The sequence below is a fragment of the Lates calcarifer genome, linkage group LG2 (genome assembly GCF_001640805.2).
Source record: "Lates calcarifer isolate ASB-BC8 linkage group LG2, TLL_Latcal_v3, whole genome shotgun sequence".
NCBI classification, from domain to species: domain Eukaryota; kingdom Metazoa; phylum Chordata; class Actinopteri; family Centropomidae; genus Lates; species Lates calcarifer.
In genome coordinates, this window is record NC_066834.1 from 13,245,796 (window position 1) to 13,260,678 (window position 14,883).

The 14,883-nt window shown below is 43.0% G+C and overlaps 1 protein-coding gene across 1 annotated transcript in view; it reads left to right on the top strand.

Annotated features, from left to right (window-relative positions):
- The window catches only part of LOC108894174 (probable E3 ubiquitin-protein ligase HERC1), a 55,917-nt gene continuing 41,034 nt past the window's right edge, over positions 1-14,883 (top strand). The window contains 14 exon segments of the mRNA XM_018692700.2: positions 1-247; positions 2,903-3,879; positions 4,478-4,573; positions 4,730-4,924; positions 8,631-8,942; positions 9,133-9,229; positions 9,779-9,922; positions 10,179-10,306; positions 10,622-10,766; positions 11,214-11,385; positions 12,536-12,670; positions 12,915-13,080; positions 13,694-13,819; positions 14,248-14,469. Coding sequence (XP_018548216.1) covers positions 2,929-3,879; positions 4,478-4,573; positions 4,730-4,924; positions 8,631-8,942; positions 9,133-9,229; positions 9,779-9,922; positions 10,179-10,306; positions 10,622-10,766; positions 11,214-11,385; positions 12,536-12,670; positions 12,915-13,080; positions 13,694-13,819; positions 14,248-14,469 — 2,889 coding nt within the window. The 5' untranslated portion in view covers positions 1-247; positions 2,903-2,928.

Consider the following 14,883-nt stretch of genomic DNA (forward strand, 5'->3'; position numbering starts at 1 on the left):
CGACGTCACAGCCCGGGGCTGGGGCTCGGTGAGGGGCTGGGGCTGAACAGACTGCTACCCAGACTCATTGCAGTGGAAGGAACCGGAGAGGCGGGCGGAGGCATGGAAGTCCATGCACGGGTCTGTCTCCTTTCACAGTAACGTTATCAAAGCGCACGGATATTGACCGAACTGTTCGTGTTTATGCAATGAAGCGCAGTTGGATTCTTGTGTAAGCACAACGCACAGAGGAGGAGGCCTTTTATCGGTGAGCGAGTTTTTTATTCCAGCTAGCTACAGGAAAGTGGAGCTAGCAAGCTAACCTGCTATGATACACCAGATAAGCCAGGCTAATACTGGCCAAAATAGCTCACTTTATATGGAGTTGGGATTTTTGGACTGGTGTGCAAACCGGTATGAGCACGTAGCTTGTTTATTACCCCCCTGTCATACCTGCACATCAGGGTGTTGGGTCTGAGTTGAGGTATTTTATGCTTTGCTAGCTGAGTGACGTGAGGAAAGTTAGCTACCGTTAGCTAATGTAAACAGAGGCGTCAGTTGTCAGGCATCATTTCGGTTTATTTTAAAAACAAACGGACGACAATTCAACATTTAACGTTTCGGTTTGCCACAGGAGATAGTCAGGCTACCCCTTAGCGTCAGTCGTATATAATGTCACGTCTTGTGTCGTTGTTTCCTAGTTTCCTGAAGGCTGTCAGTGATTTGTGAAACTGTTAGCCGCTGGTGATTAACGTGTCTAATCTGAAACAACAAGAATGTCAGCAGCCCACTCTGCTCTCCTAGCCAGCTGTGTCACAGTACTGGCTGTCTAATTTTATCTGCTGGTGGTCGGCTGTGTGCGAACAACCTCAGCTAGAACCTAAATTACACCGGTTTTTTAGCATGGGCCGTGCTAGGTGCTACCCGCCTCTAATCACGCTGAAATGCTGCCTGCAGCTTTATCAGACCAGGAGTGTCTGAAGACAGACACTCACCTTCACCATAAACCGTAGCAAAACAGGCACCAAGGAGGGGAGTAAGCTCAAAATGTCAATGCTAAACGTGTTTGCGTTTACATTCTGGCTGAATATTCAGAAGTCCTTCATGGACATTAATGAGTGTGTTGACTTGCAGCCATTGAACCACAGCTCCAAACATTATGGATTACAAAACTCGACTTTGATGTAAATGCATGGGTAAAAAGGTGTATTTCTGGTTGAAGTCTGCAGCATTTGCATATTAAGTTTTCAGGGTTTTGCAGTTCACATATAGGTTTTGTATATGTTCCCATGACAGGACCATTTTGGGCAGATCAGGTATCCTTATTTTACTCCTCTGCTTCTTCATCTGTCAGAATCTCCTACCGTTTTTACAAATATGCTCTCCTTCAAAACAAATCTACAATGCTGATTAAGTTGCACAATGTAATATGACCGTTTCATTCTTCTATGAGGATGTTGGACAGTGTTGTAAGATTTTGTATGTTAGAGCGAGGAATATTGCTGTTTTTGTGTCCACACCTGGCATAAGATTTGCTAAAATTGTGCAATGTCCTGAGCCTGATATTAAATGTCAGGGTGTTGTTTACCCTAACATTTTATTGTCAGGCTGATAGCACCAAGGCTGCCAGTGCCTCCCATAATCTGTTTGTTGACAGATCCATCATCTTGTTAGTCCACATGTAGATTACTCTGTGGTTTGTTTCAGTTAATGGCCACAAGTCAAACAGTTCATTGTTGTTGAGATATCTTAAAGATGTGTTTATCGGAGTCTTTGGTAATCTCTCAAGTATTTTGTCCATGGTGTATTGGCTTGTTTTGTTGTGAAAGTTCCACTCTAGTTTACATATATATATATATGATGGGGACAGAAAAAAACACCTGCCAGTACAATGTAATCGCAAACAGCAAGAAAGGCCGCAACCTTGCTCATCAGCTGCACTGTCCTCTGGCTCTGAAACCTCTTCTAGATTAATGGTGAATAAAAGATAATGCTGGTGAATGATTATTGCTGGTGAATCCTCAAAACGTCATCTTCAAATGTTTCTCCCACAGACATGTTTCAGATAAAATATTTGGTTGCAACACCTCAGTCTGCTCATACTCTTATTTACAAACACACACACACACACACACACACACACACTTATAGCAGTGTCAGATTTTGCTTTTGTTAAGAAGCATGCTTTTTGTTTCCATTTATTGATTCTTGAAAGTAAAGTTTGGAATTCTGTGATCTGCTGTGCACGGGTCATAGTGTTTACAATATGGTGGACTGCAGTTTGTCCTCAAAAATATGGCTGTGCTTCACAAACAACAGTTGTAATAAAGTGAAATGTCTCACATATTTGTTGTATTTTCTCTTTCTCAAATGTTTTAAATAGACTGAATTGTCCCTCAACATAATGAAGGGAAATTTACTGCACTTTTATTCCTTGTAGCAGTTTATTCCTGTAGTCAAGGATTATGAGCTTATGACCATATTTTAACCTCCCACAACAGCATTGTAATCATGCCCTTCGCTTAAAGAAATTAACTTAATAAAACCACACATTTTCAGTCAGCAGACAGTCCTGTTCTATAGGTCAAACTCTGCAGAGGAAGAGTTGGTATAGGTAGTCTGGACTGTCTTATTTTAAAATATAGAATTGTTTGTATTTATGTTGATTACTTGATCTGCTTTCATTGCACATATGTCCATCTTAAGGAAAATGTTTCTTCATCTTATGTCATATGATAATCCATTTAAAACGTGGGCTTGAATTGGTTGAGGCGGGCTGTCAGAAGAATTTTGAAAACTGGTGGCCCTTTTAGGAAAGACTGGATTTTAAAATACATTTTATCCAGCTCATGTGTTTGATGAGGAAATTTCTATTCACAACCTTGATATTAACATTTATCTGATGTCCACTCAATGTTTTCAGGACTGATGGCTCCAGAGTGACATGCCATGGCTTTAATGATCCCCCCGGTGAAACTCAAATGGCTAGAGCACCTAAACAGCTCATGGATCACCGAGGACAGCGAGTCAATAGCCACACGGGAGGGAGTCTCAGTGCTCTACTCAAAACTGCTGGCCAACAAAGAGGCTGTGCTGCTGCCCCAGCAGGTGCTGTGTCTGAAGGGCCCCCAGCTTCCAGACTTTGAGCGGGAGTCCCTCTCCAGCGATGAGCAGGAGCACTACCTGGATGCTCTGCTCAGCAGCCAGTTGGCCTTGGCCAAGATGGTCTGCTCTGACTCACCATTTGCTGCTGCACTGCGCAAACGTGTGCTGGTGCTCCAGCGCATCTTCTACGCACTTTCCAACAAGTACCATGACAAGGGAAAGGTCAAGCAGCAGCAGCACTCTCCAGAGAACAACTCGGGATCAGCTGATCTGCACTCTGTCAGTGAGCGACCACGCTCCAGCACTGATGCTCTCATTGAGATGGGTGTTCGCACAGGCCTCAGCCTTCTTTTTGCTCTGCTGCGCCAGAGCTGGATGATGCCTCCTCCGCCCAGTCCTGGTGGAGGTCCTGGGGGCAATATAAACTTGTGTAATGATGTCATTCACACAGCCATTGATGTAGTTAGCTCCCTGCCACCCCTCTCTCTGGCCAACGAGAGCAAGATCCCACCAATGGGCCTGGACTGCCTGGCCCAAGTCACCACTTTTCTGAAGGGAGTGACCATGCCAAACTCGGGGGCGGATATACTGGGGCGACGCCTTGCCTCTGAGCTGCTGCTAGGGCTAGCCTCCCAGAGGGGTTCCCTGCGCTACTTGCTGGAGTGGATTGAGATGGCTTTGGCTGCATCAGCTGTGGTCAGTACTATGGAGCAGAATAAGGTGCTACAGAACCAAGAGGGCCTCATCGGCTATGATTGTTTCATGAACATCCTCATGCAGATGAGACGCTCTTTGGTAAGTAAACATTAAGGACATAGATGGGAAGATTTTTATTGGTTTAATAATTCAAACTAGATTGCAGCAATTTTTGTGTCTTCTGCTTACGTCAAAGACGCAGTCGTTTAGACAGCTTCTCTCTGAACTGTAAAATAGGCTTCAAAATGCAACGGTCCTTCAGTTGAAAATTAAATTAGACATCATTCATTCAAACAATGGTTTCTCATCTTTAAGTAGAGCTTTGATAGAACTGTAGGAATGTCATGCAAAGGAATGTTTTTACTTGGAGATGATCAGTAAAGCATAACCTGGACTTTGCATTGGAGTGAATACTCACCAGCAAAATACAGGCTGGAAATAAACACTAGATGACATAAGAAATCTTCAGTCACATTCATAGATGTTATATAAGTATGTGAGAGTTTTGGTTCTCTAAAAGGTATTGTGATGTGGGCTGCTTTTGGATCCATTCAGATTTAATAGTGAGTGTATAATTTAATGTTACTTTGTTAGGGCCAGTCATAATGGCTCCATAGTGTCGAGTGTAGCCTTACACTTTAATTCGTTAGAAGGTGTGCATGGTCTGAACATTGATTTGTGTTTGTGATTGTCTCAGGGCTCCTCAGCAGATCGCAGCCAATGGCGAGAACCCACACGGACCTCTGACGGCCTGTGCTCGCTGTATGAGGCATCACTCTGTCTTTTTGAAGAAGTAAGATATTGAGGCAGTGTTTTACATATGTTTAATTAAACTGACCATTTTAGATCCTCGCGCAAAACTCTCCTACCAGTTCCTTCTGTTATCTGTCACTTAGAGGGTTTATTTTGAAAATAACACCACATTCCTGTAATCATGTCCCCCCCCCAGGTATGTCGAATGGCATCAGACTACTCTCGCACCTGTGTCAGTCCAGACAGCATACAGACTGGTGAGGCACCCGTAGTGTCCGAGACCTGTGAGGTGTACGTGTGGGGCAGTAACAGCAGCCATCAGCTAGTGGAGGGTACGCAGGAGAAGATCTTACAGCCCAAGTTGGCCGCCAGCTTTGCAGATGCACAAACAGTAAGAGGAAACAGTCCACACATCTGATGCACATGCTGAAAAACAAGATAAAATTTTTGTTGGTACTGCTACACAGCTAACGTTAGCATTAACAGCTGTTTACTTACTGAGAACTTCAGCCATTGTTGTGTCTACAAGACAAGAGGTTGAGATATGTTCTCTGGGCAGCACTACTTCTTTATCCTCTCATGTTGGACTGAGGGCAGACTAGACACTACAGCAACTCACCATCTCAAAGTGGTATTACGAGATGGCATGGGGCGGAGCTAGCTGGTTAGCATGCTAACTTCAATAGAAGAAAAGAAATGATATGAGTAGAAGCAAAAGGTCACTGCTGGCGACAGCTCTTGGCAACAAAAGGAGTGAAGTTTGATGCTGTAAATAAAACTGTTGATGCTAACATTGGCTATGTAGCGATGGCAAAACTTACAAATATCTCCTTTAATCCTGAATATATCAAAAGACGTTAAGTATTTTTCCAGGTTTTGGTAAATAGGTTGTTGACTTTTAAGGGGAAAAATATATTTTTCACACAAGGAATGAATTATACTGATCAGCATAAAAGAAGAGTGTTACATAGACATGGTGGCATGATGCATTCAAATTCAAATTTCACTGATTCTCCCACTGGGAAACAACATCTGTGGATCAAAGCAGTTTGATGTGCTGTATTTGTTACAGATAGGCAGAGACAGAGACTTGTGCTCAAGACGGAGGAGCAGGCAACATCCTGATCCTTATTTCCCTCCTACAGTGTCTTCTCTTTTTTTATTTTTAGGGCCCGAGCAACGAGTTGCGTGGGCCCAACGGGGCCATGCAACGAGTTGCAAGGACCCTCTTGTTTTCGTTCGGTTTATTATTATTATTATTATTATTATTTTTTTTCTTCTTTTTCCGCCTCTTTGATTGCCTTTTTGAAGGCCTTAACATGCGTCAAAACTCCTGAAAATTTGCAGACGCGTCAGGCACGGCGAAAAATTTAAGAATTTAGGGGTCTTGAGCATGGGTGTGGCAAAATGGCCTCGGTAGCGCCACCTACATTTTTAACGGAACAGCCCCTCAAGCCCGTTGCGCCTAAAAATCTGAAAATCTGCACACATATGTAACATCCCATGACGCACCAAAAAGTCTCTTGGAGCCATATTCTAAACCCAACAGAAAGTATTTTTATTTTGACCGGAAGGTGAAAAAATTGTGTGCTTTTGGCCATTTCCAGGGGTCGCTTGAACGCGAACTAGTCCTAGACGCATTATCCGATTGACTTCAAAATTTGATAATTTGTTCTTAAGACATAGACGAAGTTAAATTGCAAAAGTTTCTGACTTTTCATTGAAGGGCGTGGAAGTTATGGCCCCTCAAAGTTCGATCACTCGCCACAAAACAGGAAGTTGCTTTATATTTGCTATATTTCGGCCATACTTTGTCCAAACTGCATCAAACTTTACAGGATTGTTAATGGTACCTATCTGCACACATCCATATGTCAATATTCATACAATTGTTGTAGCACCACCTATTTATAGCAGGAAATGACATATTTTATAGTGTGATGTCCAGTTTCTAGACGGGTGACCAGATTCACTTCAAATGTTGTCAGCCCCTCCTTGACAATTTTTGGAAGAAGTCCTCCGAAAATTGTGAGTTTTGGTCGAAGCGTGTGCCGGTTCTGGCCCGTCAAAGTTCGGAAACCCAACTTCCTGTTTGAAACCTCAGATTTTGGGGTAACTTCCTGTTGCGACTCTCGACTTTATCCTATAGATGGAGCCATTGTATTACTCTTTGATGGGTTTTTGGAAGGGGGTCTCTGTGTGTGTGTGTGTGTGTGTGTGTGTGTGTGTGTGTGTGTGTCTGAGGGGGGAGGGGAAGAGGAGTTGATTGAGTCTGTGAGAAGCTGCCACAGGGAGGTTACAGTCAAGAGAGCCAAGAGCTGTCACAGATGATGAGCTCTGAAAAATATTATCACAGAAAATAATTAGCATAAAAGCTTTTATTTTAAATTTGTTGCAACAAATTCAGGTTTCTTACACTGTTTCCCTTATTGAAAACTAAATTCTACCTGAAATGTATCAATAAAAATCTTCTTTTGCAGTTAATGTCACCAGTTTATAGTTTAGTTTTAATAGCATTCCCTGTCACTGATGTGCCTTTAATTATCGGTTCTATCAGGGATCATTTATGTGTTTATCTTACGGGGGTGAGCCACCTCACAGGTTGGTTATATTACCTGTTGACCTCAGCTCAGTGAGCTAAGACAATGTTTAATGCAGTGTTTTTTCTGATATGAAAATGGATATTATTCAGCACATCTAACCTCAGCAGGCCCCTCTTCAGAAACTCATATCTGCAGATGTCAAAGCTGGCTCAAAAAATTAAACTGGCTTCAAATTAATTTGAAGGAATTCTAGGTTATTTTGAATTCATGTAATCTTACCATATGTCTCCCCTTGACCAAAGCTGAGCGTGGATTGATGCTGTCTTTACAGTTTGGTTTTGATCAGTTAGGAAATTTCACAAGGGGTCAGCTGATTTTTTCGTGTTACTCAGTGTACGGCAACAGGAAAAGTGCATGTCTACATCCACCGGCGTCGAGGTGAACCAGCTGAATATAAGCCACTCAAGTTGACGACAAGTGCATTGAAAAGTAAAAGCTGCTGGCCTTTACCTTTTCTTTGTCAAAGCGCCTGTTCAGCCAGTAGTTAGTAAAGTAATATTTTCAGCGTTGTCCACAGTCTCATGACATGTTTAACAGGAAGCACAGCACGCTGGTTAAGCTCATGGCAAACTGTTACTAACAGCTAAAATGAAAGCTTGTCTGTATGTAGTCTAACTGGTTAGTTTGTCACTAATCTCCAAATTTTGCAAATTGCTATAAACTTCACTCTCTTAAACCAGTAACAGTCTGAGCTGGACTGATAGGGGTCTGTATGGATAAAGATAAAATCCGAATGATACCCATCCCTACAGCTGGTTAGTGGCTTCGCCCTGACTTTAGGCAGCTGAGATATTCACTGTTCAAATAACTTCATTATAAGCCTTGTTTAAGCATAAATGATTTATATATGCACCCAATAACAGAACTTAAAAAAAATGCTTTTGCTCAAAGCTCAAAGCTTTTAAACTCAAGTTAAAACTGAGTTTTATCTCCTTTTGGGAGGGGGTATCTCTCTCTGTGTTTGTGTGTGTGTGTGTGTGTGTGTGTGTGTGTTTGTGTTTGTGTTTGAGGGGGGAGGGGAAGAGGAGTTGATTGAGTCTGTGAGAAGCTGCCACAGAGAGGTTACAGTCAGGAGAGCCAAGAGCTGTCACAGATGATGAGCTCTGAAAAATATTATCACAGAAAATAATTAGCGTAAAAGCTTTTATTTTAAATTTTTACATCTCGGAAGTGTGAACTGTTACGCCAGCGTGTGCCCTGCGACCTGCGTTGACCCCGCGGTTGCCGGAGTCCCGCGGTCGCCGCTCCCCCGACGGGCGCCGGGTGCGAGGGCCCGTTCAACGCTGCTCGCAGCTTTAATTTAGTTTTATCTTTGTTTGCCCTCCCCCTGTTATTTCATTTCTTTGATTCATGTACATGGGCTTTTGACTCACTCACTCACTCACTCACTCACTCACTCACTCACTCAGTAGCAGTAGGATGACAGTGTGTAAGAATGCTGAGTCAGTCTGCAGTCTGTCACTACAAACAGCCTCTCCCTCAATCTCTCTGCAGATTGAGGCAGGCCAGTACTGCACTTTTGTGATATCTTCTGATGGCTCTGTTCGGGCCTGCGGGAAGGGGAGCTATGGCCGCTTGGGCCTCGGGGACTCTAACAACCAGTCAACACTCAAGAAGCTGACCTTTGAACCCCACCGTGCCATCAAGAAGGTGTCGTCGTCCAAGGGCTCGGATGGCCACACGCTGGCCTTCACTACGGAGGGTGAGGTGTTCAGCTGGGGTGATGGTGATTATGGCAAACTGGGTCACGGGAACAGCTCAACACAGAAATACCCTAAACTTATCCAAGGGCCACTGCAGGGGAAGGTACGGTTTCATTCAGTGTATGAGTACAACACATGGTATTTTTCACATGGTACATATTCCAGCTTGCTATTCTGCACATTTTTCTTTTTCTTTCTTCAGAGTCTCTTTTTGCTGTTTCCTCCTGAGCCTCTTATTTTTAAAATATTCAAGACAAAGTATGATAATGTTTGTGGCTTTTGTTTGGTGTTAGGTGGTGGTATGTGTGTCTGCTGGCTACAGACATAGTGCTGCAGTCAGCGAGGATGGGGAGCTGTACACATGGGGTGAAGGAGATTTTGGAAGATTAGGTGAGTTTCTGAACTAATTTCTCCTAAGAAAAATGTCTTAATATACTACACCTGTACTTGATATAGTTCCTTGTATGCTTGTGCTGTGGCTGGAGACATTATATTTCTGCAAGCCAGTAATTCTAGTTCTATACAAATTATGACAGGTCGAGGTGAAGGTGGGATATTTTCTGTTTTGCTCCCTGTCTTTCCATAAAAAGAAATCTGGTCAGTTTTGACGGTTATGCCTCAGTGCTTGGGGGATTGTCTTTCTATCTGTCCCATTCTTGTGAACGTGATAGCTCAGTAAATCCTTGAGGGAATTTCTTCAAATTACGTACAATCCTGCATTTGTACTCAAGGATGATCTGATTAGATTCTGGTGTGATAATGTTACTGCTTCTTTGAAGAGGTGATGCTCATCTGTGCTGGGAATTAGGACAGTATCATGTTTGGGTGTTTTGACACACACACACCATTAGCATCAGATGCTGACTGCGATCCAGACATTTATCTTCTATAATTTCCATGTGTAAACAAGCTGACTTTTCTTATTCCCTGGGAACACAGGTCATGGTGACAGCAACAGCCGAAACATTCCTACCCTAGTAAAGGACATCAGCAACGTGGGAGAGGTGTCATGTGGTAGCTCTCATACTATTGCACTGTCAAAGGATGGGCGGACTGTGTGGTCCTTTGGAGGAGGAGACAATGGTGTGTAGACTCCATGATATCACCATGATATGTTTCATATAACAATTGATATTATAAATTGAATTATTTTTGTTTGAAGTGTACAACTTGAGTATGAGACATTTCTAAAGAATGACATTTCTACAGTTTGTGCATCTTTTGTATATGCTCTGAATTTACAGTATCTTTCCAAACAGTTGGATGTCACTAAAATGTGATTATATTCCGATATATTCTTAATCAATCAGTCTAAAGGCAGCCATGTGTTGTCCTGCAGGAAAACTAGGTCATGGTGATACTAATCGAGTCTACAAGCCGAAAGTAGTGGAGACCCTGCAAGGGATGTTCATCAGAAAAGTGTGCGCAGGAAGCCAGTCGTCTCTTGCCTTAACATCTACTGGACAGGTAGGACGTCATTCCTGCTTTGTCAACCAAGACAGAATAAGAGCATTGTTTTTCCTTTTCCTGACCGTTTGTTTTTAAAGAAGGAATTTCATGCAGCTCTTTAAATGCATTCCAACCAACAGCTGGTTGGACATCAACCATTGACTTGTTACGTAACATAGCTCTTCTTTCATGGCTTTGTCTCAAAGATTTGGTCGGTTTGGTTGTTTTCTCATCAAAATAGTTTTTGTGTGGAGTAAGAATCAAAATAAAATGCTTTGTAGTGTGAACAGAGGAGCTCGACCCCTAATGTTGATTCATACCACTTGTTTTTAGGTGTATGCTTGGGGCTGTGGCGCCTGCCTGGGGTGCGGTTCCTCTGAGGCCACAGCACTCAGACCCAAACTAATCGAGGAGCTGGCTACCACACGTGTGGTGGATATCTCCATAGGAGACAGTCACTGCTTGGCCCTGTCACATGGTATTTGTCGCCATCTTTTTCATTTTCTTGCTCTCGTACTCCCTGTCTCTCTTTGCTTTGAAATGTTTCTCTGTAGATAGTTAGACTATAAACAGCTTCTGAGAGAAACACATTTGCATTCTGTCAGGGATCAGCAGTCAGTGTTACAGGACATGTTTAAGTCAACTGCCTCTGTGAGTCAGTTTGAGTTCTATTTTGCCAACACAGCAAGATTTTGTGTTTGTTAAACATGTGACAGGACTGTCGCAAGTAGCGTGATGTAATAGCAAATACATAGACCAAATTTGTTTAAGCTAAAAGTTAACCTCTGAAGCTTCAGGACCTCCTCAATGCACTTAATAAATACAGTACATCTGTTACTGTTTATTGTTTTCATGCACAGTATGAATAATCATCACAGCCATATCCAAAGTCATATTACTTGTCTTTTACACAAACACCATCCAGACAATGAAGTGTATGCATGGGGCAACAATTCCATGGGCCAGTGTGGCCAGGGGAACTCTACAGGGCCGATCACCAAGCCCAAGAAGGTCGTCGGCCTGGATGGAGTTGCTATTCAGCAGATCTCAGCCGGCACGTCTCACAGCCTGGCCTGGACTGCCCTGCCCAGAGACAGGTCAGTCACCAGCAGAGTAAATAACACAGACTTTAGGGCAGGTAAAATTGACAATAACCCGGATTTTGCAGGAAATATTAACATGGGTGGGAGGGAGGGTGAGGCTGAGTGCTGATGTCATCACATCCATGTGGACTTCTGTGCTTAAAAGTGGTTGTGTAATACAAGTCAAAGGTCAGTAACTGCATTTCAAATGTGCAGCAGCGTGCCGACTTGCAACACACGCACACAGCATTGTATTTGTACAAAAGACTAAAATCACATTTTAGATTTACAGCTATCAGCCACAACATTAAAACCACTGACAGACGTAGTGAATTACACTGATCATCTGGATGTTACTTTGACATGTACCCACCTAAACATTGTTGTAGACCAAGCACCCCCACCATGGCAACAGCACTCTCCAGTGGCGGGGGCCTCCCCCAGTGGGACAGTGCTCCCACCATGCCACAGAAACTGCTCAGAAATGTCTCGAGGAACAGGACAAAGAGCTCAGTTGTAGCCCAGGCAGACCATTAACAACCTCTCAACAACAAAAAGTTAAGCACAGTTACACACGAGCTAGAGAGAACAGTTCTAAGAGCTGAAGTGGTTTTAGGGCACTCCACTGATTTTACATGTTACAAGTTCAGTTTACCTTTCACGAGGAGTTCTCACTACGCCACTAAGGCACAGTTCTATAACGTCCGGCCGGAGAGATACTCCACAGTTTGGTAGGAATACATAACTGAGTCATGACCAAGACGCTAATTTTATGGCTGTATGAAAAATAAGAATCAGGTATAACCCTCGACTGTTCTTCCTCTAATTTCTCTTTTGTGAGTTACCCCATCATGAAAGTACAACTCGAAAGAGCTGGAGTTCCTCTTTTAAATCCAAACGCTCAGTTTAGTTGACAAAGTGTTGTATCATCTCCATCTCAGTGCTGCTGTGGAGGTACATTCACTTTGAGAAAGCTCAGTAAATTTGGGTGTAGTTGTTTTTTCAGTGTAGAATATCAAGTGCTTTCTTAAGAAATGCAACAACATTGTGTGCACCCAGAAATTTGGTGGAAGCAGTGTTTATGTCTTCATAACTTGTCTTTACTACTCAAGCACCTTTGAAGCACAAGGGCAGTTCTTAACATTTACTCACTGTGGCTTTCCAGGCAAGTGGTGGCTTGGCACAGACCATACTGTGTCGACCTCGAAGAAAGCACCTTTTCCCACTTGCGCTCCTTCCTTGAGCGTTACTGTGATGGCATCAACAGTGAAATTCCTCCTCTTCCCTTCCCCTCATCCAGGTAAGTACACACAGTCTGACAAAGGCAGAAGGAAATTAGAGAAGTCAGATTCACAATAGTTGTTTTTTTTCCCCTGGTCTATTTCTGGCACTTGCAAATCTCTTGCCCTTGTTTGCTTTACAGTTTCCCACACAAATGCACCCTCTTCAGTTTTAGTTTGTCTAGTTATACACATGTACAGGTATAAACCTAAATAGAAAATTGTTCCAGCAAATTCCAAATAATTTGTTTAATGTATTTGCAGGGAGCATCATAACTTCCTGAAGCTGTGCCTTCGGCTTTTGTCCAATCATCTGGCTCTGGCTCTTGCTGGGGGCGTGGCCACCAGTATCTTAGGTCGACAGGCCAGACCCCTGAGGAACCTGCTCTTCAGACTGATGGACTCTTCTGTGCCTGATGAGATTCAGGAGGTGAAAGAACTGTAGATGCACATTTGGTCATGCGGGGAAATTTTTAGGGGAAGAATAATGTACAAACCAAAGCACAGTAAAAAGTGTCGGAGAAACAGTGATACTGTGTTAAAAGTTAGTTTCTCTCTTAAACCTTGTTTAACCTGAGATTCACTTTAAAAGGCTCCCTTAAAATTTATTTTGCTGCAACTAACAAACTTATTTTCATGATTTATCAACTGATTATTTTCTAAATTAATTGGTTACTTGTTTAGAATAAAAAGTCCCAGACAGTAGTGACAACCTCAAATGTGTTTTGTTCAACCAAGAGACAGTAATATAAAATCTTACCTTACATTTGAGAAATTGGAAACAGAAAATTAAATTTTTTTGCTCTTGTAAAATGATTAAAAGTAGATAAGTAAATCAATCAACTAATCTATTTATTAACTACTCATTTAGCTCTAAATAAAAAGAAAAATCTTCTCAAAAGGCTTCTCTCTCGTGTTCATCACGGTGAATATACTGCAGGATGCCTGGCGAAGAACTGGCGAAGATGCAGAGCAAGTTCAACTTAATATTTGTACATCACATAAAACAGTGACAAAATGTGGGTGTGTGTTTGTCCCGTTAGGCGGTGATTGAGACTCTGTCTGTGGGGGCGACCATGCTGCTGCCTCCACTGAGAGAGAGGATGGAGCTTCTTCACTCCCTGCTGCCTCAGGGCCCTGACAGATGGGAGAGTCTCTCTAAAGGACAGGTACCTTCTGCAACTTATCACATAGATGGAGCTGGCCTCCTGCTTTTTGAAATATGGATATAAAGCGGTCTGGATTTTGTCATTGCATCAACATCATTAGTCATTACAGACAAAGACATTTGATTGTAGTGATAGTTTTGTGCGACACGTGATGCAGTCACGTTACCAGCACTGACACTGGGACAGTGACATGTGGCAGCTATACAAGTCTTAGTTATACTAGCAACATGTGACTTTCTTCCTGTACATTGGCCTTGTTTTTCTGATAACCGAACTCTAAATGAAATAAGCATCTGGTGACTGACCTGGTGTCGTCCTGTCCTCAGTATGAACTCACGGGAACAAACATGTTTTCCATCAAGTTATGTTGTTTGGTTCTGTTGATGTTTTCATGTTCTCTGAAATGCGTGTGTGCCTCTGTGCCCCAGAGGATGCAGCTCGACATTATCCTGACCAGTCTCCAAGACCACACCCATGTGGCCTCGCTCTTGGGTTACAGCTCTCCTGCTGATGGCCCTGAGGTACTGTCTTCTGGCCCGGGCTTTACAGCTTCCCCGGACGGCACTTACAGCACTACAGCGGGCCATCCTGACACCCACCTGGCTGAGATCCTCATGAAGACGCTGCTCAGGAACCTGGGCTTTTATACTGTAAGTAGGTGCTAGATGGTAGTTCTTCTCGGAGAGCATGCAGATTGCTGTTATTGAGTTTAGCTATTCACTAATAAAACATTACTTGTGGCATCATTACAGTATACAAAAGTAGACATTAGTCCGGAGTGAAGTCATCAGCAAAGTCGACATATAGGGCACCATTGTTACACTCAACCATCTCTCTTGCCTCTCTCAATATTCGAGTGCTGGAGGCAGAGCATGAGTCACGTATTATCCTTTGTTATGATCACCTGCTGCCTTTTTCCTGGCACAGCAGTGGCTTGCTTCTGTGCCTCACTCTCTAAAGCCATTGGCATTTATTGATTGTAACACAAGCACACACACACACACACACACGCTGTTTTCAAGTCTGTGATTATGCAGGCCTTAGCAATGACTGCTGATTACACT